Source organism: Pocillopora verrucosa, chromosome 1 (genome assembly GCF_036669915.1).
Source record: "Pocillopora verrucosa isolate sample1 chromosome 1, ASM3666991v2, whole genome shotgun sequence".
NCBI classification, from domain to species: Eukaryota; Metazoa; Cnidaria; class Anthozoa; order Scleractinia; family Pocilloporidae; genus Pocillopora; species Pocillopora verrucosa.
Genome location: NC_089312.1, coordinates 18,007,219 through 18,029,073, shown reverse-complemented (window position 1 = coordinate 18,029,073; position 21,855 = coordinate 18,007,219). Strand labels below are relative to the sequence as shown.

Sequence of the window (21,855 nt, the reverse complement as noted above, 5' to 3'; positions counted from 1 at the left end):
ATCTTTTTACGAGATTTCCAAATCCACGTCATGGGCTGATTGTTTCCTCGTTTTCTATCCCACATTCTCCAATTCCCATAACTATTCTACCATTTGTAATATCAATCCCGAGCATGTGGTTGGTTTGATCGACACCTTTACGTACTGTCAACCAATAGGAAGGCGCTATTCCCACGAGTCGAACTTTTCCACAATCAACGCTGAAACTGTTAGAACAGTAGTCTGCTTGAACAGTGCCTTTGGTTGGCAACTCCTGCCTACAGATTAAGTCTTTAATAACCATGAAGCCATTATTCGAATTAACCAATCGTGATAATTTAACATACTGGAGCACGCGAGCTAAGCGTCTTGTTCATTGTAAAAAATATGCTGAAGTCGAAAATTTGCTGCTTCGTCTAGCTAACAGTCCAGAATATCAGGAGAATGAAGAGATTATTCGGGCAAAAATTGCCCTAGCCTGGCATAGAAAAGACATCCAAGCGGTGTATAAGCTCATAGAGGTAGTTGGACCGTAATTGTTTACATTTTCGCTTTGATGTGGTACGCTGCGTTTTTTTTTTGTATCTTGCAGCAGTTGTAAGTTGTTAGTTTCGCGTTCTAATTTCTGCTTGGAATTTGTTCATATCCAGGAAGGGACATTCTCTCAAGGCGACGATCTTATTGAAATATGGGACGAAGCTCATGTTTATCAAGCAAAAGCGAGAACTGCAGTCCAAAGATTTCGCGTGCGACAAAGGTTTGTTTGACAATTTAGTTTATTGGTCTCAGCTTGTTGAAGGCACCAAGTAATAAAATTGAAGTGCGACCTTCACGGTACATCTTCGAGTTCAAAAGAAAAAGCGATAATGATACTAGAGTTTGATTTATTTGAGAGATACTCTAAAAGATTCTGGAAAGTGACTGATGGGGGTTTTTCACATTTGATAGGTTTCTTCATATTCTCTATTTACATATAGACTTTGATAAGGCCGTTAAGGATTTTACTTCGTTTCTATCATATCTTTAAGAAAAAAAGGAAATAGTCGTGTGTGAATTTCAGTTTAGAAGTGATATACATCGGCGCGGAATCTTTCCGTCTCCAAGGTATGTCGCACAGCTTTGATCGAGATATAGATTAACCCTAAAGGAATCGAATTACTTAAAAAAATGGAAGCGTAAATGAGGACGAGCATAGTAAAATATAAATGGTGTATTCATCAGCCAAAGGTCCAATTTTTATACCGTCTGTAATACTTCTCGACAAGGAAGTGAAGAAAAGTTAGAGTACTGTACACTTGATTTGTCATTTTTATTTGCAGTAACTAATTTTCGGATTATCTTCTTGATTTATCATTTTACCTGAGTAATTTGCGTTTATATCAGCCGATATGTCGACAATAGCTCGAAGCTCACAGTGTCCCTCGAGCTTCGCTCTCGGAAAATTGTTTGCATCTCGGAACAGATAATGTCTTTGAACAAATATCCGTGCATATTTTCGCGCCAAATGGAAGCTACTGTGTCTATTAACCTCATAATATTTTTGCAACGCGCAGGTAAAATTTTTACAATTAATTTGCTTCTTTTTTTTTTTTTTTTTTGCGCGTGGGATGTTTACTTTGTATTGTTCTCTGATACGGCTTTATGAACAAACAAACATATCATTTATACAGTAACAATAGCTAAACAAGGTTTCATCTTGAACTAAATTTTCAACGAATTCTTTATCGTAGTCGACGCAAGGTTTGATAATTTAGGATTATCAATTTATTACTTAGGGCCTGTTTACATGGAGGTGGGGGACCCCAGCTAGGTGAGGTAACCCGCTTAGCTGTGGTCGAAAAATAAAACGCGTTTACATGCAATCTTACAACCCCGGGGTGCTGGAGTGAGGTTTCTTGAGGTTGTTGTTGCGGTTGCATTTAAGGAGTTTGAGCAGAGGCGTCCCAAGCTCACATCTCGAGAAACACGAAAGATTAATTCTCGAACACATATGTATTTATTCATGAAAGCGTCACGCGTTGTGTTACGCGGTGTTTGGTTTCGCAAGGAACTATTGATTTAATACGTTCTACAGAATAGTTTGGGAAACCAAATATGGTCGATTTACAACGCTAAATATTCTGAAATGTGAACATTTTACACTCCTTGTGTGTCCGTTGCGGTTTGTGGTGATTTCTGCCAGGAGACGGCTAGGAAATGTACAAAGATTTAAAAATACATGTTTCGCTTTTGAGCTTTTTGCCATGAATGCGACCCCGTCTAGGCGGGTTACCCCACCTTGAACGTTTACATGGCAAATTGTCACCCCGGCTGACAGGGTTACCCTACCTGGCAGACTAGGCGACCCGCCAAGGCGGGTCACCCCACCCATCATGTAAACCTGATCAAAATAAAATAAGAAATTATATGGACAGGCGGGTGACCCCACCTAGGCGGGTTACGAGTATAGCAGAAGCACCTTCGATCAGGTGGTGAGTTTAGACCAATCGTAGACGGGCAAAGAACTTGATGGATTATAATAATTAACATGCCATAGTCTTACAGTAAAGCACTTCCTTTGTTCGTGTGGTACACGGGATGTTTTCCCTTAACTTGAATCTGATGAACTTAACAGATCGAATAGCAGATAGACTGTTCTATGATACTGTGAAAAACTTGCATCATGTACGGAGAAGCAAAAGCAGGACATATGTAGCTTGTCCATGAAGCTATAGTGCCAGAACCTAACCCGGCAAGCCACAGTAATTACTTTTTTTCTTTCCTGGTGGTGGGTACTCTTAGAACGGTTATCTCTTCACAACGGAAACGTCCATTTAATTTGGACGACAACCATTAGATATGAATAAAGATGTTCTACCCATTCAATAATAGATACAAAAACTGTTGCATTACGTCCCCTTCCACCCTACAAATGCCAGTCCTCTGCAGCGGCCGCCCTCACAATTTCCAAGGTGGCAGTTAAGGAGAGGTTCGCCTGTATCATGAATTCCGTTATAATAATCAAAGGGACACTGAAGGAGATCTTGGTATGCGTTTTACCCGCTTTTCATACCATAAAAACAACCTGCCTTCTCTCACTTCCTCCCCCCCCCCCTCCCTCCCCTCCTCTCCCCTCCTACTCAGTTGACAGTGAAATGCTTGTAAGTGCCCCCACCCCACACTCAAACTGGACAATTACAGCATGTACCCTTACCACGCGCCAGCTTACGGCTAACGGACAGGTCGAGGTTTAGAAATCCTTAATTTACTTGTTATCCACAGGTTCCCACCTCCGCGGAGCATCTGCCCTTCAGGTTTTCGCAAGAAGAAAGGAATTCCCAGAGAAACCTATAAAGCACTACAGGCGTGGCTCATGCAACGCATCAGGAATCCCTACCCTGACTCAACTGAGAAACTTATGTTAGCCGAGCAGCACGGAATTACTTTAGCTCAGGTAGAGTATCAGGGTAAAAAAGAGAAAGAAAAACATTGATCAGAGAATTGAAAATTCCATAACATCAGAAAGGACTCTGCGTTTAGGTTTCCCTAGAAAACTTAAAAGGGCTACGTCACTATTAGTGTACTTCCCATTAGGCATGTCAACGGATGTGTTACGTGACTTCCTTATTAGGGCAGCGGAGCCGTACAGATTTAATATCAATATTTTTGTTTAGCATGAAGTACGTATGACGAATGAAAGAGAACTATACGAAAAAAAACCCAATTCACCACAGATTATCCTCCGAGATCGCAATTACAATATTTTCTGGGGGAGAATGGCCACAGACACCCTAAAAAACTCGCGCTCCTGAGGCTAGTTTTCAAGCCCTCCCAGTAGATAGAAACAAAAAATAATTAACATAAAAAACAAGAAGAAACAAGGATAGCTAAGGATGGAGAAGATTAAAGCTTGGGGCAAACAATGAACTTGAATAATTTTTTTTCAGAAATTCATTAAATTTAAATTTGTTCGATGTTCAAGCCGTGACCTATCCCTGGGCACGCCAATTGATACAACATCGGCCTTTCTCCCTCGGTGACATAATGAAACTATCCTCGAATTGCCTAAACCCAAACAAGCGATTTGAAACACTTTCGGTGAAAACAAATATAATCGAAAGAATCAAGAAAACTTTGGAACCGTTTCTGTTATTTTCGTTTAAGCTAAAGACCTGGTTTGCCAACGCCCGAAGACGTCTCCGAAACCGCCACTTATTAAAATATCCCAAAAAGAAGAAGAAGAATCTTTGGCAGAGAAAAACACTACAGAAAACGAGAAAAGACGTCGCCATATCAGGGAGAAGCGCATCTGCTTTATCTCTCAACGCAGCTCAAGGGCAGAAACAACCTCAAAGGTATCAAGCAATCGCAACGATGTTGGCTGTAACTTTTGTTGTCCAAAAAGTCGGTTGTATTGGTGCAATGAAACACATCGCACATTCCATCTGAAAATGTAATAATTAGAACTATTCACCGAAGTGAAGGTGGCTAGTTTTTGACAAAGCGGCGAGGTAAACATCCACCCCTAGCCGCCGTCACACTGAGGTGAATCGTTGCGTCAGTATATACTAAAGAAGTGAGATAATATAGCACAAAAGGATAATTTTAACTCATCTATTCCTGCAAAATTTTCGGGCGCAAATTCCGTGAGAGTTGCTTGGAGGCGAATATCAAAGGATATACGGAGTAGCCAATCAGAGCGCGCCTTACACGCTATCTGCCGTTTTAGTATATACTAAACATTGAAATATGTGGCGTAGGTTTAGCAACAGGAAATAACCCAACAGTTTTTTTAATGTGAATTTAGAAGAAGACAAAACAAGTAGGAAAAGCGACAAGAAAACATGTCATACAGTCGTAACAGCGCTGAAGAAGCAACTCTTGACTAGCAAGGTAATTTGGTACTCTCAACTGAATCGTAGATAACGTAAATTGGTTTAGTCTATACCGTTAAGAGTGTTAAAGCTGACATTCAAGCGTGAGCACTTCGTCAGAGTGCAGGGGGACATTCTCCATTCGCTCTGACGAAGGGCTAGCACTCGAAACGTCCGCTTTGAAACTCTTAACGGTGGCCAATTTACGCTATCAACTCAGTTGATAATACCAAATAACCGCACGACAGTTTCCTAAGAAACTTACCCTCCTCATTCAACTCTTGACTAAGTTCGAGGTTTATCCTGATTAGTTGAAAAATCTGCCTGCTTGTTCTAACTGGCTAAACGACTTTGTCGATGTCAGCCTCCGCGCATAAGTCCTATACGACTCAGATTTTATAAACTAAAGTATTAAAAATAACTTCCGAGTTCTAGATACCCTCAATTTCAAAATGGGGCTAAGTGCTAAAAATAACTTTGTAAATGAATAACATTTGCAGCGAGTAAAAAAGTCATTTTCTTGTTACAAGCCTTCAACTTACTCTCACTTTGAGACAGAAGCTGTGAGATGGCTCACTGGAAAGCTTTTTGTCACCCACAGATTTCAAATCGCTGATATAAAGAGTCAAGTTATGTGGAATAGTATCATGACTGACTTTCCAGGAGTGTCCATGGTGAACGGTATTCCACAATTTGCAGCGCCTTTTGTTCCTGTCAACGTTACCGTTCCCTATCAGTTGTCATGGTTACCCGCTGTACACCCTACTGCATTCTTGCCGGTTCAGTTTCCATGGTCACCCTCTTACGATCAGTCTGATAGGTGGAGTCGTTGTTAAGAGAGTTTGCGAAGAGTGCCTGGCGGAATCATGCGGCTTGCGTTATGATCACGAAGAGAAAGAACAATTTTAGTTGACGAATGGCGAAGGTTTACATAGAATACAATGTTCCGCCTAGCCTGCGAGTTGTTGGACGCGCGTTTCTCCGCTGGTGTGAAGAATTGAGACGAGTCGGGGCGAGTTTTTTCGGGGTCAAGGCCTCTTACTTCCCGCGAGCGAAGAAACACACGAGGCGTGGCCCTGCTCGCAGGCTACGTTCCCCCTTACTTCCTGTCTTATAATTTGTTGGTATACATCTTACGGTGCTTTCGGCAATTGTTGAAGTGAATATAGGTCCTTTCATAATCAGTGATCGTTCAGTTTTATAGGCTTTTTTTTTCAGACTTTTTTTTTAGACAGTTTTAAATCTAAATATTCGTTCATCAGTCCCTCAAAAGCTGTCTCGAGCCAGAATAACCGCGGTAGCATGATGGACAGTCTTGACCACAGTTCGTTAAAAAAAAAATTCATGTCGAAATGAAAATTGATATTTTACTGTTTTAAATCGTTGTGTTTCTTTGTTTCTTTATTCTCAAAAGTAAGAGCAGAGTAGTAATAGGTGCCAGTATAGAGGAGAGCCAATCAGAATCGAGTATATAGCCTACGTGACTTGAATTGATTGCCGGATTTCCAGATTCCATTCTATCATTTCCAGGCGCCTCCGTGGTTTTAAATCCGGAAATCCGGCAATCTGATTGGTCAATTCAAGTCACGTGTGCTATTTACTCGATTCTGATTGGTTCTCCTTTATATTGGCACCCATTACTACTGAGCAGAGGGTCGAGTTTTTTTTCTTTATTACAGAGACTGTTAAATGTAAATTGACCGAGGATTGAAACTTGGTGTAGTTACAGTTTACATTTTGTTAGCTTTGCGTGTTAGTATGGTAAATAACAGACGTTTGCGTTATATTTGTCTTTTTTCTTTCGTAACGGCCTTGTTATCTATCAGCATGATCTCGTGACAAGCAGACTGGTGCAGTGTTAGCCTGCTTGGCTGCGGAAAAAGCGGTAGGTGCGAGCGCAGGGCGCGTTCGTCAGGATCTTTTGATCTGAGTAGATTTAACGATCACGCTTCGCACTCGCATTACTTCCCCACCCCTTCCCCTGCTTTGTACGCAGGTCACATAGGATACAGTGCACTGAGTATTATGTTTTCTCTCACTTCGTTGTCCGTGCGAAGTCTGAAAGAGGTTAGGGAGTCTTACTCGGTGACGTAACGGTTTATGATAGTCCCCGATTCACCGCAGCTTTGTGCTTAGAGCGCTGGAAGAATAGCCTCGAACTTTCTCGTGACTTAACGTTTGAATTTTTATTAGCTCCTTTTAAAGACATTTGGATTGAGATAGTGGAGAAGAAGAGTGCTATCTTCATTCAGGTCTTCTTTAAAGCCGTTAATTTACTTATTGGAGTGTCACACGCGAACACGTCGTTTTCTTTGCTATAGAAACTATCTTCGTTCCGACCGCTTGTCGACGGGAACTGCCTATTGTAAAAAAATACATATTTATTTGAAATTAACAGTAGAGTTACTTTTGAGAGCCATGATGCCTTTTTTTTTTTATGGCTTCCAGGACTTCCCTGTATGAATTATGAAATAGTTATCCATAAGGCCTGGGGACCCTGAGCTTGTCACCTTTCTACGGTCTAGTATACCTTGCCAGTGATGGCAATAGTCTGAGTATCTGGTGAGTGCCAATGCCATGCCAGCTATGAAAGGGGTTAGAGCAATGCACAGTTTCCACCCTTGTCCTCTTCCCTGAGCTTGAAAGCTGTGTAACTTTTTTTGGGCCGATCAATTAGAAGCTTCAACATCCCCCTCCCGGGCAACCCACGGGAATGGGACCGTGGAATCTTGCCTGGCCAGGGTGGGAAATTTGAACTGGAAGTGTCAAGACTCTCTAGAACAATTAAATTGTTGTATCCGTAAGTATGAAGGTTTTAAAGGTAAGCAGTTCACTTTTAGGTGCAAAGGGGTTAAGTTTCTAACGAAACTGTAGTGCTACGTCGGTGGAAGAGTACAACAGGGTAATTTAGTATTGTCAAATGAGTTGATAGCGTAAATTGGCCATCGTATTTAGCCAGGTAGGCCAAGTATTTAGCTCATCGTCAGATCGAAGTCATCAACTCAGTTGATAATACTAGTTAACACTTTCGCGAGCGAATGGCTCGAAAGAAAAGGTCTACAAGGTCTAGGTTTCAAAGCTTGGTCAATGTATGGAGAGACACGGTCTCTGATTTTACCTTCGACATTAAAATTTGGTGAGGCAAATGCCTGGGGGAATATAGAAGCCTCGAAGCGCCAGACAACATAATTCCAGCTTAACCGAGTTGTGAAGGAAGCTAAAACATCCTCAAAAGCGGAATCTCCCCCAATATGACATAGACAACTAGGGCGTCGCCAAGAATTTTTCATGCCTTACTTCATTCAGTCAATGTGACAAAAAAGGCTTAGGAAAGGGGGGGACACGGACACGGACACCCCAGGGATACCCCCCCCCCCGTTACCTCCTTGAACAGATGAATAGACACGCATTCTTACTTGTATCTTTTATTGACTGGCCAGGTATTACGTCTTCTTTGGTTTATTAGTATTTAAAATACATTTCGTGAAATAAATATACCCCATCAAAAATTCTTCTTGTTATATTTCAGGAAAAGCGTATGTCGACCAGCCCTAGTTCTGAAGACAATTTTCCAATCAAATTTTTCCCAATTTAAATCTGAAAATATATATTTTAAAGCCGTTAGCCATCTGAATTTCTAAAACTCTTATGGAAAGGAATTTTCAGGGAACAAGAATTTTGACGTGACGTTCTTTTTGCCAGTGTACAAGGTGTAATTTTTACTTGAAAACTGCGAATGCATGAGACTCGTCCTGAAACAATTCGACGGGGGTGGGGGCGTAATCTAACTTTAAATCTCTGTAGGTTATCTAGTAAAATTCCAAATAAGAAGAAACCATTCTCGATACGTATATTTCTTGCATCTCGTACATCTAATTCTAAGATTCAGCTGTAGTCAAAGAGATTTTGTCACAATAGGATGAACATTCTTGATCTCTCGAACTGTCACTGGTAACATGTGATCATGTTCATCACCAACAAACTTAGCCGGCATGATGGCACAGTATGGCATGTGACAATGAGGTCTGTTAAGCGCTGGGTAATACTGTCGGTAACAAAGATAGGCGAAGAACAAACCTGGAACAAAGAAAAGTTTTTAAGAATACCACCTCATGTTTGCAAGTTGCACTGCGGTGGAACCCGCTGACACAACACTCCTAAAGATAAAACCGTCACGGTTTGTCCATCCTAAAAATTCAAGTCTAATATTATCAAATCCATCCATTTGATTCTCATCCATTCGTAACCACAATAGTTCCTTTTTGCTGTAATTCTTAATTTTTTGTGTATTTATAACACAGCAAGCTAAAAACTCTACGTTATTCCTCAAGTTGGGGGTGCTTTGAATGACGCGGAAAAAACGACTCATAATACCTATCTTCTTCATATACAAAACTCTTTGTCGAACTTATTGAAAAATGAACAGTTCCGTTCCCGATTTCAGGAAATGCGATATCAAGAAATCTTCAACCAATACTCAACGCAAAACAGATGAGAAGAGACCAAACACTTGCATTTTAAAAGACTTTTTTTTCAATCACAACTGAATCCCTAGTTCTTCAACGAAGGAAAGTTACATTTTAAAACAAGTAGTGTTTCAATACGATGTCTAGTCACTTTGCCAACAAGTTAACTCACCGACAACCAACTTGCCTACACCATTGGTCAACTTGCCGACACCTTATATCGACGTGCCGACAGTCGCCTTTGGTCTTTGGTAACCTGTTGAGTACCAGAAGTTGGTGTTGGCGAGTTGACCGGTGTTGGCGAGTTGACCGGTGTTGGCAAATTGAAGTCGGCGAGTTGACTGGTGTGGGCGAGTTGACTTTAACGGTGTCGGTGAATTGGTTGTCGACGAGTTGACAAGTCGGCTAAGTGGCTGGTAACAATGTAACTCACCTATCATGGTACCAACCATTATGTCTGTGGAAAAATGATAGTGATCAGAAGACAATTAAACTTAATTTTTATGTCAAAGCTCTTCGACCATGTTCCTGCTTAACATCTATGAGCGAATTATTTGCTTCCCGTTTCTCATTTCTCGTCAAACTGTACAAGATCAGTCTATTGTTTGGATTGCTTGCACGTCGGAAGGAAGATACGTTCATTGTAAATCATTCTCTCTCTCCTGCTCAACTTTCTCATAAAAGAAAATTTCAAGGCAGAAGTATCTTAGAGCTCTGAACTGATCTGTTATATGATATTCCATTCAAATCCTAAATTTGAGACGTATATTTCGCAAAAATAAGAATATGGAAAAAAACATGACAAAACAGATTTTAAAACGACATTGGAAAATGTCTCTCTTCACTGTAACAAGGAGTTCCAATCAACAACAGCAAAAAAATATATATTTATTTGAAATTAACAGTAGATTTACTTTTGAGAGCCATGACGCCTTTTTTTTTACGGCTTCCAGGACTTCCCTGTATGAATTATGAAATAGTTATCCACAAGGCCTGGGGAGCCTGAGATTGTCACCTTTCTACTGTCTAGTATACCTTGCCAGTGATGGCGATAGTCTGAATATCTGGTGAGTGCCAATGCCATGGCAGCTATCAAAGGGGTTAGAGCAATACACAGTTTCCACCCTTGTCCTCTTCCCTGAGCTTGAAAGCAGTGTAACTTTCCCGCAAGATAAAGTGAGGTGAAGCCAAGGCCACAAAAGGCAACTGCAAATTGAAGCAATACACAAGCATGACAAATTAAGCAATTCCACCAACAACAAAAAAAGCAGAGGCAGTGATCTAACTTGTATACATGCAATAAAGACATTAAGTATGGCTTTTGAGCTAAATGGCCTATGTTGTAGAAAGTTTTCCTGCTATTCACAGAACTAATACCTAGTTCCTTCTCTGCCAAGGAATAGTGCTCCAGAATAGGTAACCTCAAGATTTTATTAAGTTTCCTAAACAATTCTGTGGTAATCATTTACCTTCCTGGGGGAAAGTGGTAGTGTGAGAGTGACGTTTCTTGGCAGCAATGCGACTGTGGTTGAACTTACAAGTTCAAGCCAGAACCTTTTGATCCACAGTCCAGCAAGCTCACCATGGGTCACCTTTGCCTATCACCAAACATATGGAGGATATAGCCCTAGATTTTTTTCCCACTTTACTGACAACAAGATTTTCCTCAACTTTATGAATTTTAAGCTAAGTCTATTTATCAGAAAAATAGAGTTCCTGGTAAGAGATCTCTTATTTTTCAATACTCCTTTCCTGCCTATAAATGACAACTTACATGAAGAATGGCCACTTGGAAAACTTTTTCTGCCCTCAATTATTTCATCAGGGTTGCCGTCACACTCTGTACTTGCTGGAATAACTCCATTTGGATAACAACGCCAGAAGTAATCCGGACGAGGCCTGGATCAACAACTCAAGCAAGTAAGAACTTGTCATGGTATTTCTATATTAAGAATCTCTACAAAATCAAATTTGTTTCAAATAATTAGAAGCTAAGTAATGAGTAGGTTTTGCTTCTCTTGTACAGATGTAGTAAAGGTAAGAGAAGTAATATTCAACTGGAAACAAATTGCACAGTGAAATCCCTCTGCAAGTACTTTCACAGAAATTTAAATCTGACGTAAATGTTTACCTGCCTACAAGAATTTTCACTATGTTTGTCACAACTCCATTGAGTCCAAGAGTTAATGTTAGAGCTGGAAGGCAAACAAGGATGATAAATACACAGATGAATAAATGTGGCGGTATGATATGAGGGATACCAATTGGTGGACAAAAGTAAGAACAGAAAGTTAGTTAATTTTGAAGAAGAAGTGAGTGTTACTCCTACCTAAAATAGCTTGTGTACCATCAACTTTGTCCTTTCTTAATGTTGCTAGAAAAAGGATTAAAACAGCAGGAAGAACTGCACCTATTACCTGCCAAAAACAGAAAATAAATAAACAGGGAACCATATAGACAGTTCTTACAACTCTGTGGATGAATAAACAAACTTTCATCAACTATCATACTGTATCACTAAGCAAGGCTTTCTATAACATTTAAGATAGACCTCTCTTAAAATGGAAGCATGGTTAAGTTCCTTTTGGCTGTTTGTAAATAAGCCCTCTTGCCTTTGCTTTTGAGGAAAAATAGGATTATTTTTCAGTGTTTTATCCATGCCAGAAAGGCTAATGTAGATGAATAGTTAAGAACAGAAATTAGAACCACCATATATGAATGATGTCTATATGAGTCAGACTCTATAATTTACATTTCAAAAGCAACATTGGCTTATTTCATTGATTCAGACCACTGATTTAAACTGAATAAAGTCAGTCTATGAAATAGTCAAATTGGCTTTTGAGAGAAGAAACCATGAGTTATTAATTGTTTCAGCCCTGATGGCTCTTTAGTCCTCTTTAGCTCCTTAATTAAACTTCGATACATGTAGCAGTTGAAGGCATGTATCTATTAGCTTGATAAAAACATAAAACAGTAACCTACAAAAAGCATTTCTGTTGAGATTGTGTTTTTGGATTTAGGGTTCTTGTACAGCCACATCTCTTCCTCGTGAATGACACGCACAAATGCAGAAGTATACTCCAATGACCTGAGAAGAGATTAAAATGTTTGTAAGCTTAACAAAAAAAGTGTCTATTACTCCCACCTGACACTGTATAAATATCACCCTACGCTTTAGCAGTACTTTGAAACCCAAGAATATTTTTGCAAAATTTAAGTGTGTTTTTGATTTTTCCACCACTCTTTTACATGGTGAGACTATTCAATAACATATTCTAATTTTTCTGCTTATGGTAAGGTATCCAGTCAACTCGCCGACGGACCAACTCGCTGACGCCAACTCGCTTACATATAAAATCGAGTAGAGACGTCAGCGAGTTGGTCCTCAATCCAATACAACTTATTAGAAGTTAAACATACAGAAAAGTAAATGATATTTAGTAAAAATAAACACTGGTGAACATTGGTGAACATCAAACAGAAGCTTGAACATTGGTGAACATCACCAATGACTATAACAACTTAAGACGCAAACGAGTTATTGTGCGACAACAACACCATAAAGACTCATCATGTCAATCGCTCAGATTTTTTAAAGAAAACTTGGCTTTCTAGATCTTTAGTAAAAAGCAATTCTTTCTATTTGCAACAAAGTTTATAAAGATATCAAGGCGAATAAAGTGAAGTAAACATCACCAATGACTATATCCGCTTCAGACGTGAACGAGATAATTATTGTGACAACAACACCGTTTGTGCGTTGACTTTTTACCAAGCGAATTGACTTAAATAAATAAGACCGATTGACATGAGATCCTTATAAACTTTGTTGCAAATAAAAAGAACTGCTTTTCACTAGAGATCTTGTCTAGAAAGCCAAGTTTTCTTTAAAAAATCTGAGCGATTGACATGATGAGTCTTTACGGTGTTGGTGTCACACAATAACTTGTTCGCTTCTAAAGCGGATATAGTCATTGGCGATGTTTACTTTACTTTATTCGCCTTGAGATCCCTTTAATTAAACTTTGTTGCAAATAAAAAGAATTGATTTTTACTAAAGATCTTGTCTAGAAAGCCAAGTTTTCTTTAAAAATCTCCGATTATCATGATGAGTCTTTACAGTGTTGTTGTCACACAATAACTCGTTCGCGTCTGAAGCAGTTAGAGTCATTGGTGATGTTTACTTCGCTTTATTCGCCTTGAGATCCTTATGAACTTTGTTGCAAACAGAAAGAATTGCTTTTTACTAAAGATCTTGTCTAGAGAGCCAAGTTTTCTTTAAAAAATCTGAGCGATTGACATGATGAGTCTTTACGGCGTTGTTGTCGCACAATTTATCTTGTTCACGTCTTAAGCTGTTATAGTCATTGGTGATGTTCACCAATGTTCACCAATGTTTAAGCTTCTGTCTGATGTTCACCAATGTTCACCAGTGTTTTTTACTAAATATCATTTACTTTTCTGTATGTTTAACTTCTAATAAGTTGTATTGGATTGAGGACCAACTCGCCGACGTCTCTACTCGATTTTAAATGTTGGCGAGTTGGTCCGTCGGCGAGTTGACCATAATTCTATGGTAATATAGCTCATGATGGTTTACATGCGTACAGATAATGATAGGTAATGGATAAGTTAAACTGAATTTGTCACTGCATTTGGAATTAAGCAAAGAAGTTGTGTTTTCAAACTGTTTTGTGTGAAAGTTTTCAAAGTTTTCAAAGTGTCATCTCGGAGAATCTGGGAAACTTCTGTAGTTCTGTCCAGTCCACAAACATCCGTTTGAAATTGCGTGTCTTTTTACATAATTATTGAGACACTGCATTTTCTGTTGGTTAGCATAGAGACTTGACCATACTATCAAACGAACTGATTCGGAAGGATCTTACTAATGAAGGAAGCAATCGGTGGCCACATGAGCAAAATTTGTTGATCAAATCAATGATTTACGGTCACTTGGTCAGTTCTACAGGTTAGATGTCACAACTATTCATATATTTAGCAACTAATCTATTACCTTTAGAATATGCTTGAAATATTGACCCCGGGTTAAATCAAAATAAAAGAATCACAGGCATCAAATGGAGCATTCGTTCTCTGGCGATAGGGAGGCATAGTAACGAAGTTTTTCGGTACAACTGTCGACAGCTGGCTTTCTGGCCGATGGAATTGAATGAAATTGGACGTGGAAAGGCGGTATTTCGTTAAAAGAGCTGTTTCTATTTTACGAAAAAACAATAAGTAAACAAAAGACTTACATAAATATTGCAAACAGGATCATTCGTGCTCCGATTTCGGCCAATAAATTCCATGATCCTTGTCTTAATTTCGCCGCCATCTTGGACATTTTGTAATAATATTTATAATGTGGAGAACCGCTGGTCAAATAGAAATCGATTTGTAGGATTCACAGCCTAATGATTGGTCGAAAATTGTCACGTGGAAAAAAAGGGTTGTCCGCCATTTTACATTCTGAACCGAGCTCTATGTTTTTTCTGAGGATAGTGTAAATAGTACTTATTTTCTGTGGCAAGATGGACCAATTTGACGTGATAGCAAATCAGCCTATTGTCATAGATAATGTATGTCATATTCTTGTCAACGATATCGTTCTCGGGAAGACTGACAATTTTTTAAGGCTTGTATCGAGTTCTGTATTGAAATCAGGTGTAGCTAACTTCTTATAGGTGAATATTTTTAGTATTTTAACCTTGATTTCAATCTAATAGGGATCAGGAGTCATCAAAGCTGGATTTGCTGGAGATCAGATTCCCAAATATCATTTTCCAAATTTGTAAGTTTCTTATTATTTTTGTCCTCAAACTTGTTCTTCATCTCGATTGTAAGAAAAATGTCAAGTCCATGTGTACATAATTTAATTTTTGTGCTTAAGATAAATTAAAAGCGTAATTATTTTCAAGTGATCAAATTGATTGATTGGCCCGACCCTTATGACCAATTTATATTGAGAGAAAATAGTGTAATTTGGATTTCAGCTTTGAGTATTGTAACCAGAATCTTAACGAATGGCTCTTAAGGCCAATATTTAAATTTAGATCTCTGGTGAAAGTGATATACAGTAATGGCTTCGTAAACTTGCTTATTGAGTAGAGTCCACTTAAGCTTGAAATGACAAAAGCAATTCAACAAAATCCAACAAATATGAGCTGTTGTGTATTCTATTCTACATCTGTGTGCTTAATTTACCTAACATTTTTTAAGGTCTTAAGGTTTTAGTCAATCTTGTCCAGATGTCCAGTTTTACCCTCTTTTAAAGGCTTAAAAAGTAAGCACACAACTGTAAAATATAAGATAGGATATGGAGGACATAATCAAAACTATGTCAAAATCTTGAATGTGAATGGTTATTACCAGCCTGATTTGAGCACCAATGGACAGTGTAAGTGCCATGCTTGTGACTGGACAGCATAATAGGACTGTTATGCCTTAGTAATTGAACAGTATGCATCATGTGCACATGCTGTTGCTGTGCTTTTCACCAAATGAACTATTATTTTTTTATGAAAAGGTGTAACCAATGTCTAGTTTCTTTCTCAACTTTTGTCATATTTTTGATAATTACCAGGACTTTGTGTGGTCCAATTTTGTCTGTAATTATACTTGTGACCAACAAATCAGACTTCCGCTTCATGGTCGTCTGGTTTTTTTTTTTAATAACTTGCATGATTACTGACTGAACTGGACTTTAATCAGTGCTATTACCTTTATTATTACCTAACATAAATTGCTGTCCAATTACTTTGACATGATGCACAAGCTCTCTTAAAAGAATGTACTGTCCTATGGAAAACCATCTCTATTATACATGTATTTTTCACCAGAAAGTGAACTAAAAAGGTTTTTCCAGGGACACTGTTTATTGATGTATGTTGACACATTTTTTATGTCAGTGTGGGCAGACCCAAACATGTTCGTGTCATGGCTGGAGCCTTGGAGGGTGACATATTTATTGGACCTAAAGCTGAGGTGTGTGCTGTCAAAACTACTGCAAAAGATTTTCTTGTTACCATGGGTACATGACTTAGTCTGTTTATGTTGAGTAATGGAAAATGAATTGAGAATTGTTTTAATTGTTTGTTTTTTTTGTAAGATTCTAGCACAAGCTGAGTTAGACTATATACAAAGTGGCTCACACTTAGTAGCGTAAGCTGAGTTAGACAACTGATTTATTATATACAAAGTAGCTCACACTTAGTGGTTCTTTAATTAACAAATGCCTTTCCCTTATGCTGTCCTTTTCAGGAGCACAGAGGCCTATTAAATATCAAATATCCCATGGAGGTAAGAGATGATCAATTATTTGCTAGCCTTGCAATCCCTGGTCCGTGTATCAGATTGGTTAATTGATGCATTTATTGTTTTTGTATTGATGTACTGTGCAAATCAGAACAAAATAATGTTATTATTAATAAGATGCACCTCTCTTTAGTATATTACAAACAATATAGTATGACTATTTGATGACAAAAAATCAATTAACCTTTCCTATCTGTGTTTTCAGCATGGTGTTGTAAAAGACTGGAATGACATGGAAAGAATTTGGCAGGTAGATGGATAAAAACTTTAATGGAATTTCTTTTTTTTTTTTTTTTACACTATTTGCCAGACTGACATTTGTTGTCATTTTAACTCTTTTTTCAAGTATATATACTCCAAAGACCAGCTTCAAACATTTTCAGAAGAGGTAAACATTTTATCTGTGTCATACAGTACTAAAATTTCATACTCTTTTACCATTACCTTGGTACACCTGTATGGACAATAATGTGATGTGTGGTAATTTTTTTCTTACTAGCATCCTGTGCTATTGACAGAAGCTCCCCTGAATCCTCGAAGAAACAGAGAGAAATCAGCGGAGGTTAGAAATAATGAAAAGAATCAAGAAATGGATTTATATGGGGGAGGGGGGGGGTGAGGAAAGGTGGAAACTATCAATGCCATTGGTTTCTTTTATATCAAAATGACAGCTGAGATGTCTGAGTTCTTTTAACAAATGCTGAAAATTTTGCACAAAAAAAATTAGAGTAAATTATAAGTCAATTCAGTATGGTCTAAAATGAAAATCTTCTAATTAAAGGTGACTTTCAAGTATGTTTCCATGGTGTACTCATTTTTCTTTTGATGCAATTTTCCCACAGATATTCTTTGAAACATTTAATGTTCCAGCATTGTTCATATCTATGCAGGCAGTACTTAGTTTGTAAGTAACGGTTTTTAATTGAATTCTTACCATCTTTTTGCTTTTGTTCCTTATTGGAAGTTCTGTTCATGGGATTCTTTTTTAATGAGGAAACCCTGTCATGATTATATATGATATTTACAGAATAATCTGGGCAAAAAGGTGATAATGGAAATGAAATAATTTAAACAGTAGCTTAAAGGGGATAATGAAAATAACAAGTGTTTATGGCTGGCTCTAGGAGTGGGCAAGATGAAGGGAATCCTGTATTCTGATTGGTTATGTTGTGGTTTAAATTTACCTCTGTTTACAAACTCTTACTAAACATTACTCTTCAGGTATGCTTCAGGTCGTACCACAGGTGTGGTGTTAGATTCTGGTGATGGAGTGTCTCATTCAGTCCCTATTTATGAAGGCTTTGCTATGCCACACTCAATTATGAGGACAGACATTGCTGGAAGGTATGTTTTGGGTTAAATAATAAAATAAATCAAACTACTTTTTACATAATGTACTGTTTATTTAATTCTCATCTGGTGAGCATTAAGTGGACCTTAATTTTGATTGGTTTGAGAGAGTAACTTATTATCCATCACTTTACTTTGCACTGTCAACAGAGATGTAACTGCTTATTTAAGACTGCTTTTGAGAAAGGAAGGCTTCAACTTTCATTCTTCATCAGAGCTGGAAATAGTAAGAACTATTAAAGAGGTGAGAAAATCTTGGATTCTGTTTTGAATACGTATATGTTGAAACTGCAAATATGCTTGTGAATGGTCAATGCAAATACATTTTTGAACAAATGTATAAAAAACTAAAAATGTTTAATTCCTCTTTTTCCAGCGTGCTTGCTACCTTGCAATTAACCCACAGAAAGAGGTAAGTGAAGGAGATCTTAATTGATTTTAAATATTCTGAGACATATTTAATTTTGATTTCATTGCCTTGATGTTTCCACTCATTTTATTGAGAAAATGTCAGTGATCAAAATTATTGATCAAATTTGCAGGAGTCGATGGAAGGAGAAAGAATGCAATATGCACTACCAGATGGAAGCATATTAGAGGTAAAAGACTTTTGCTTCAAAAATTTCCTTAAACTGAACTAGATAAAGGTTACATGTCATGAGTGTGACTTCAATAACTACTGAAGCCTCTTTCAGTTTCAGGTTGAATTGCTACTCCTTCACATTAGCCTGTCATAAGTTACCCTCTATACCTACTGTTATGCTGAGACAGAACCATTATGATAATGTTGAGAAAATGTTCAGTTGTCTCTAATTACTTATTTTTTGTCTTGTTTAGGTTGGACCAGCACGTTTCAGAGCACCAGAACTTCTGTTTAGACCTGACTTGGTTGGAGAGGAATGTGAAGGAATCCATGAAGTAAGGGAGACTGATATAACAGTACTGCCAATTACATTGAGCCAGAGTGTCTAGAACTGAATAATGGTTTTGTTTTTGTTTAGGTACTGGCATTTGCTATTCAAAAATCTGACATGGATCTAAGACGAATTCTCTATTCGAATATTGTGCTCTCTGGTGGCTCAACCTTGTTTAAAGGTAAGAAGATTTGGCCACATGAAGAAAATACTATCCAGCTGATTAGTTTGCATCATTTCCCTTCCACTTTACTGGATAATGCATTGATGTTGTAAGCACAAGTATCCTAGTAATCCTGATGGAAAGATTTGAGTTTGTGTATTTTGTGGTTCAAAATTGAAACAAGGAATTAAATGCAAGGAAAATTTTGAACTACAACACATCATCAGTTTCAATTTTTCCTTTTTTACAGGTTTTGGAGATAGGCTGCTGAGTGAAGTGAAGAAATTGGCACCAAAAGATATTAAAATTAGGGTTTGTATGCTCTCAATAATTCTTCTTGCACTAAATTTTTTAAAGCTGCATGTAACTACAGCAAGGGCTGGTTGATGAGACATAACATGTCTAACTTTTTTATCAGTGTGACTAAAGGTAATTCGAGTTCTATTCCATTTATTTATTTTTTTGTCTGTCTTTAGATTTCAGCTCCTCCAGAAAGGCTTTACTCAACATGGTTTGGGTAAGTTTGCCTCGCACTTGTTTGAATACTTGTCATGATCCTTTTTCTCAGTATGTTGTGGAACATGTTTGGTTATGAAAACCTTGCATCTCAAAATTCTTAGTTTTCCTTTTTTGTTTGTTATTTTAGGGGCTCTATTTTAGCATCTCTAGACACATTTAAGAAGATGTGGGTGTCCAAAAAAGAATATGATGATGAGGGAGCCAGAGCCATTCATCGCAAGACCTTCTAAGCTACATCAGGCTATGCTATATGGTTTAAATTATAGAGAAATCCAGATATAAGACAAGTGTCTTGTAAGTTGTACATATGGGCTTCGCTTCTCAGTTTTATTCTGGTGAAAAGTTTGTGTAATGTGTAGAAGGGGGTCTTAGGAATGAGATTTAATGTCTTGATTGCTTCCAGCAGTAATATGTGGATGAACTCTCTTGTTCTCCAAGAAGTTAACTTAAAGAAACCCTGTCAAAGAAAGAATTTTTTTCAAGGTTTTTTTTCAGCTTTGAAATATGGAGATGATGAAAAGCAGATGGTGTTGTATGTCAAGTTTTTTAGTGGTTCAACAGTTGTCTAGCCTCCTTTACCAAGAGGTGATGACTATTTATCTTAGGTAACACTTCTTAACTTAATAGGTCTTCTAGGAAGAACTAGAGAAAAAGCCTAGGAAAATTGAAATGAAAATACATGGGACATTACAAGTTGGATGATATAGATTATTTGAAGTTTTCATGTGTGGGTTTCATTTGCAGGTGCAAAAATAATTATAGAAATGGCATTGGAGAGGCAGGGCAAAGAACCCTTTTGACAAGTTTGAAGTCACTCAGCTCCTTTACATTAATTGTTTTGCTTTATCTCCTTTCTGTGGACACCTTTCTTGATCAATTATGAAATTCCCCCTGCTCTATAAACACCCTATCAATGGGAGAATGAAGAGTCAAACCTCTGATCGGGGTTTCAGCAGGTTAAACAATTCTGTGGTGGGTGCACTTCTTTCTACACTTTTCACAAAGTGGTAGATTGTATTCCCCAAAGGAGAAGTATGCTCCAGAGATCATGTTATTTTTATTTCCATTTTTAAAGGTTTATATGAAATTATAGCACTAGTGACATTGAGATTCTATCTAGTAGTCTATATTCTTGAAAATTATCTTTAAATGTGCTAAAAATTCAAAGGAAGATGCCACTGTCTGTAATCTTGCTCAGCATTGTGGCTCCCACCTTTGATGTTTCAAAGTTTCATTCCCCTTTTTGTCAAATCTTAGTAATGTGTCTGAACATAAATGAGTTGCACAAAAAGGCATTTTTAAATTTTCAATTTGTTTTTTTCTGACAGTTTGTTCTGATTCCCACCCTTTAGGTGTTTTGTGATAGGTTTCTGAATTGTTTGTGTGCCAATAATCAACCATACTCTCTATTGTAGCACAATTAAGGACAATTTTTGAAGGATGAAGGTACTTGTCGAAGTCTCAAAAGGCTGAAATTACACAGATGAGAATTATATCTTCTTTCCCTAAAAGCCTTTCACGGAGTGACCAATAAAAATGTCTCTTTGCAGTATAATTACATTGTTAAGCAGGTAGTCTGAATTGAGAATTATACTAGTCTATAAACAACTTTATATAATGCCAACTTCTCTTAACTAAACTTGTAAGAAATGCTTGGAAGACTGTCAGGAAGACACTTACTTAATACTTATGGTTTCATTAAAGACTATCATTTCACCAATAGCAAAGAAAGAAAATAATTGTTAATATAAACAATTGTCCTAAATAGGATTACTTGATTTCTTATTTATAAAAAGAGCATGGGTCTTGTTATTTGGCAGGTAGTTATGCATACCATAATTTTATCCAGGTCCAGTTTTGCATTCTGATCTTGTTTGTTGATTATAAACTGATTCAGACAAGAATGATGGACATTGACCTGTGATGATGAGCAGTTATTAAGCAGTGCCTTCAGGTACTGCATGGACTATAAGATTATAATAAGCCACAGGAGATGTAAGAACTTTCTGTTTGTTTGCCTTGGTTATTGGTACAGCTCAGCAGTAAAAGGGAAACAAAAAACAAACAAACAAAAAAACAGACAGAGAAACAACCAAACAACTAACTGTCACATTAGTGATATGTTGTCACATAGGCCCAGAAAGGGAAAAACAAATTGATGAGTTGAGGGAAGAAGTTCACATGTACCTAATAAAATCTTGTTTGAGAATGAACTTCTCACTGACAACTTTTCACCAAATGGTAACCCATTTGTATAACAGTTATGGAAATTGACAACTTTTATATTCATGAAG

At 37.7% G+C, this 21,855-nt stretch overlaps 3 protein-coding genes across 3 annotated transcripts; 2 read left to right on the top strand and 1 right to left on the bottom strand.

Moving 5' to 3' along the window:
• Window positions 1–138: 138 nt before the first annotated feature.
• On the top strand, window positions 139–6,594 carry LOC136283577 (homeobox protein six1-like). The gene is made up of 5 exons (XM_066172636.1): window positions 139–500; window positions 630–736; window positions 3,241–3,412; window positions 4,123–4,313; window positions 5,434–6,594. Exons 1-5 carry the CDS (start codon window positions 282–284, stop codon window positions 5,666–5,668), a joined length of 924 nt encoding a protein of 307 aa, XP_066028733.1. The 5' UTR covers window positions 139–281; the 3' UTR covers window positions 5,669–6,594.
• Window positions 6,595–8,559: 1,965 nt separating this feature from the next.
• Window positions 8,560–14,645, bottom strand: LOC131799750 (phospholipid phosphatase 5). The gene is made up of 8 exons (XM_059117450.2): window positions 14,557–14,645; window positions 12,284–12,389; window positions 11,628–11,715; window positions 11,430–11,493; window positions 11,073–11,197; window positions 10,334–10,504; window positions 9,732–9,755; window positions 8,560–8,909 (listed from the first exon to the last, which is right to left on the bottom strand). Exons 1-8 carry the CDS (start codon window positions 14,643–14,645, stop codon window positions 8,728–8,730), a joined length of 849 nt encoding a protein of 282 aa, XP_058973433.2. The 3' UTR covers window positions 8,560–8,727.
• A 99-nt stretch (window positions 14,646–14,744) lies between these two features.
• Window positions 14,745–20,669, top strand: LOC131799744 (alpha-centractin). The gene is made up of 17 exons (XM_059117443.2): window positions 14,745–14,880; window positions 15,028–15,092; window positions 16,210–16,285; window positions 16,562–16,600; window positions 16,821–16,865; window positions 16,962–17,003; window positions 17,115–17,177; window positions 17,458–17,519; window positions 17,837–17,959; window positions 18,116–18,209; window positions 18,342–18,377; window positions 18,508–18,564; window positions 18,803–18,883; window positions 18,967–19,060; window positions 19,293–19,354; window positions 19,519–19,559; window positions 19,689–20,669. Exons 1-17 carry the CDS (start codon window positions 14,833–14,835, stop codon window positions 19,789–19,791), a joined length of 1,131 nt encoding a protein of 376 aa, XP_058973426.1. The 5' UTR covers window positions 14,745–14,832; the 3' UTR covers window positions 19,792–20,669.
• Window positions 20,670–21,855: the final 1,186 nt, after the last annotated feature.

Coding starts and splice junctions, on each gene's coding strand:
- LOC131799744 (XM_059117443.2), top strand. CDS start 14,833: ATGGACCAATTTGACGTGATAGCAAATCAGCCTATTGTCATAGATAAT. Junction 16,286..16,561: donor TTATTGGACCTAAAGCTGAG/GTGTGTGCTGTC, acceptor TGTCCTTTTCAG/GAGCACAGAGGCCTATTAAA. Junction 18,565..18,802: donor CAGATGGAAGCATATTAGAG/GTAAAAGACTTT, acceptor TGTCTTGTTTAG/GTTGGACCAGCACGTTTCAG.
- LOC131799750 (XM_059117450.2), bottom strand. CDS start 14,645: ATGTCCAAGATGGCGGCGAAATTAAGACAAGGATCATGGAATTTATTG. Junction 11,716..12,283: donor TCTCAACAGAAATGCTTTTT/GTAGGTTACTGT, acceptor TGTTTTTGGCAG/GTAATAGGTGCAGTTCTTCC. Junction 11,198..11,429: donor GTGAAAATTCTTGTAGGCAG/GTAAACATTTAC, acceptor TTGTTGATCCAG/GCCTCGTCCGGATTACTTCT.
- LOC136283577 (XM_066172636.1), top strand. CDS start 282: ATGAAGCCATTATTCGAATTAACCAATCGTGATAATTTAACATACTGG. Junction 737..3,240: donor AGATTTCGCGTGCGACAAAG/GTTTGTTTGACA, acceptor TGTTATCCACAG/GTTCCCACCTCCGCGGAGCA. Junction 4,314..5,433: donor GGGCAGAAACAACCTCAAAG/GTATCAAGCAAT, acceptor TGTCACCCACAG/ATTTCAAATCGCTGATATAA.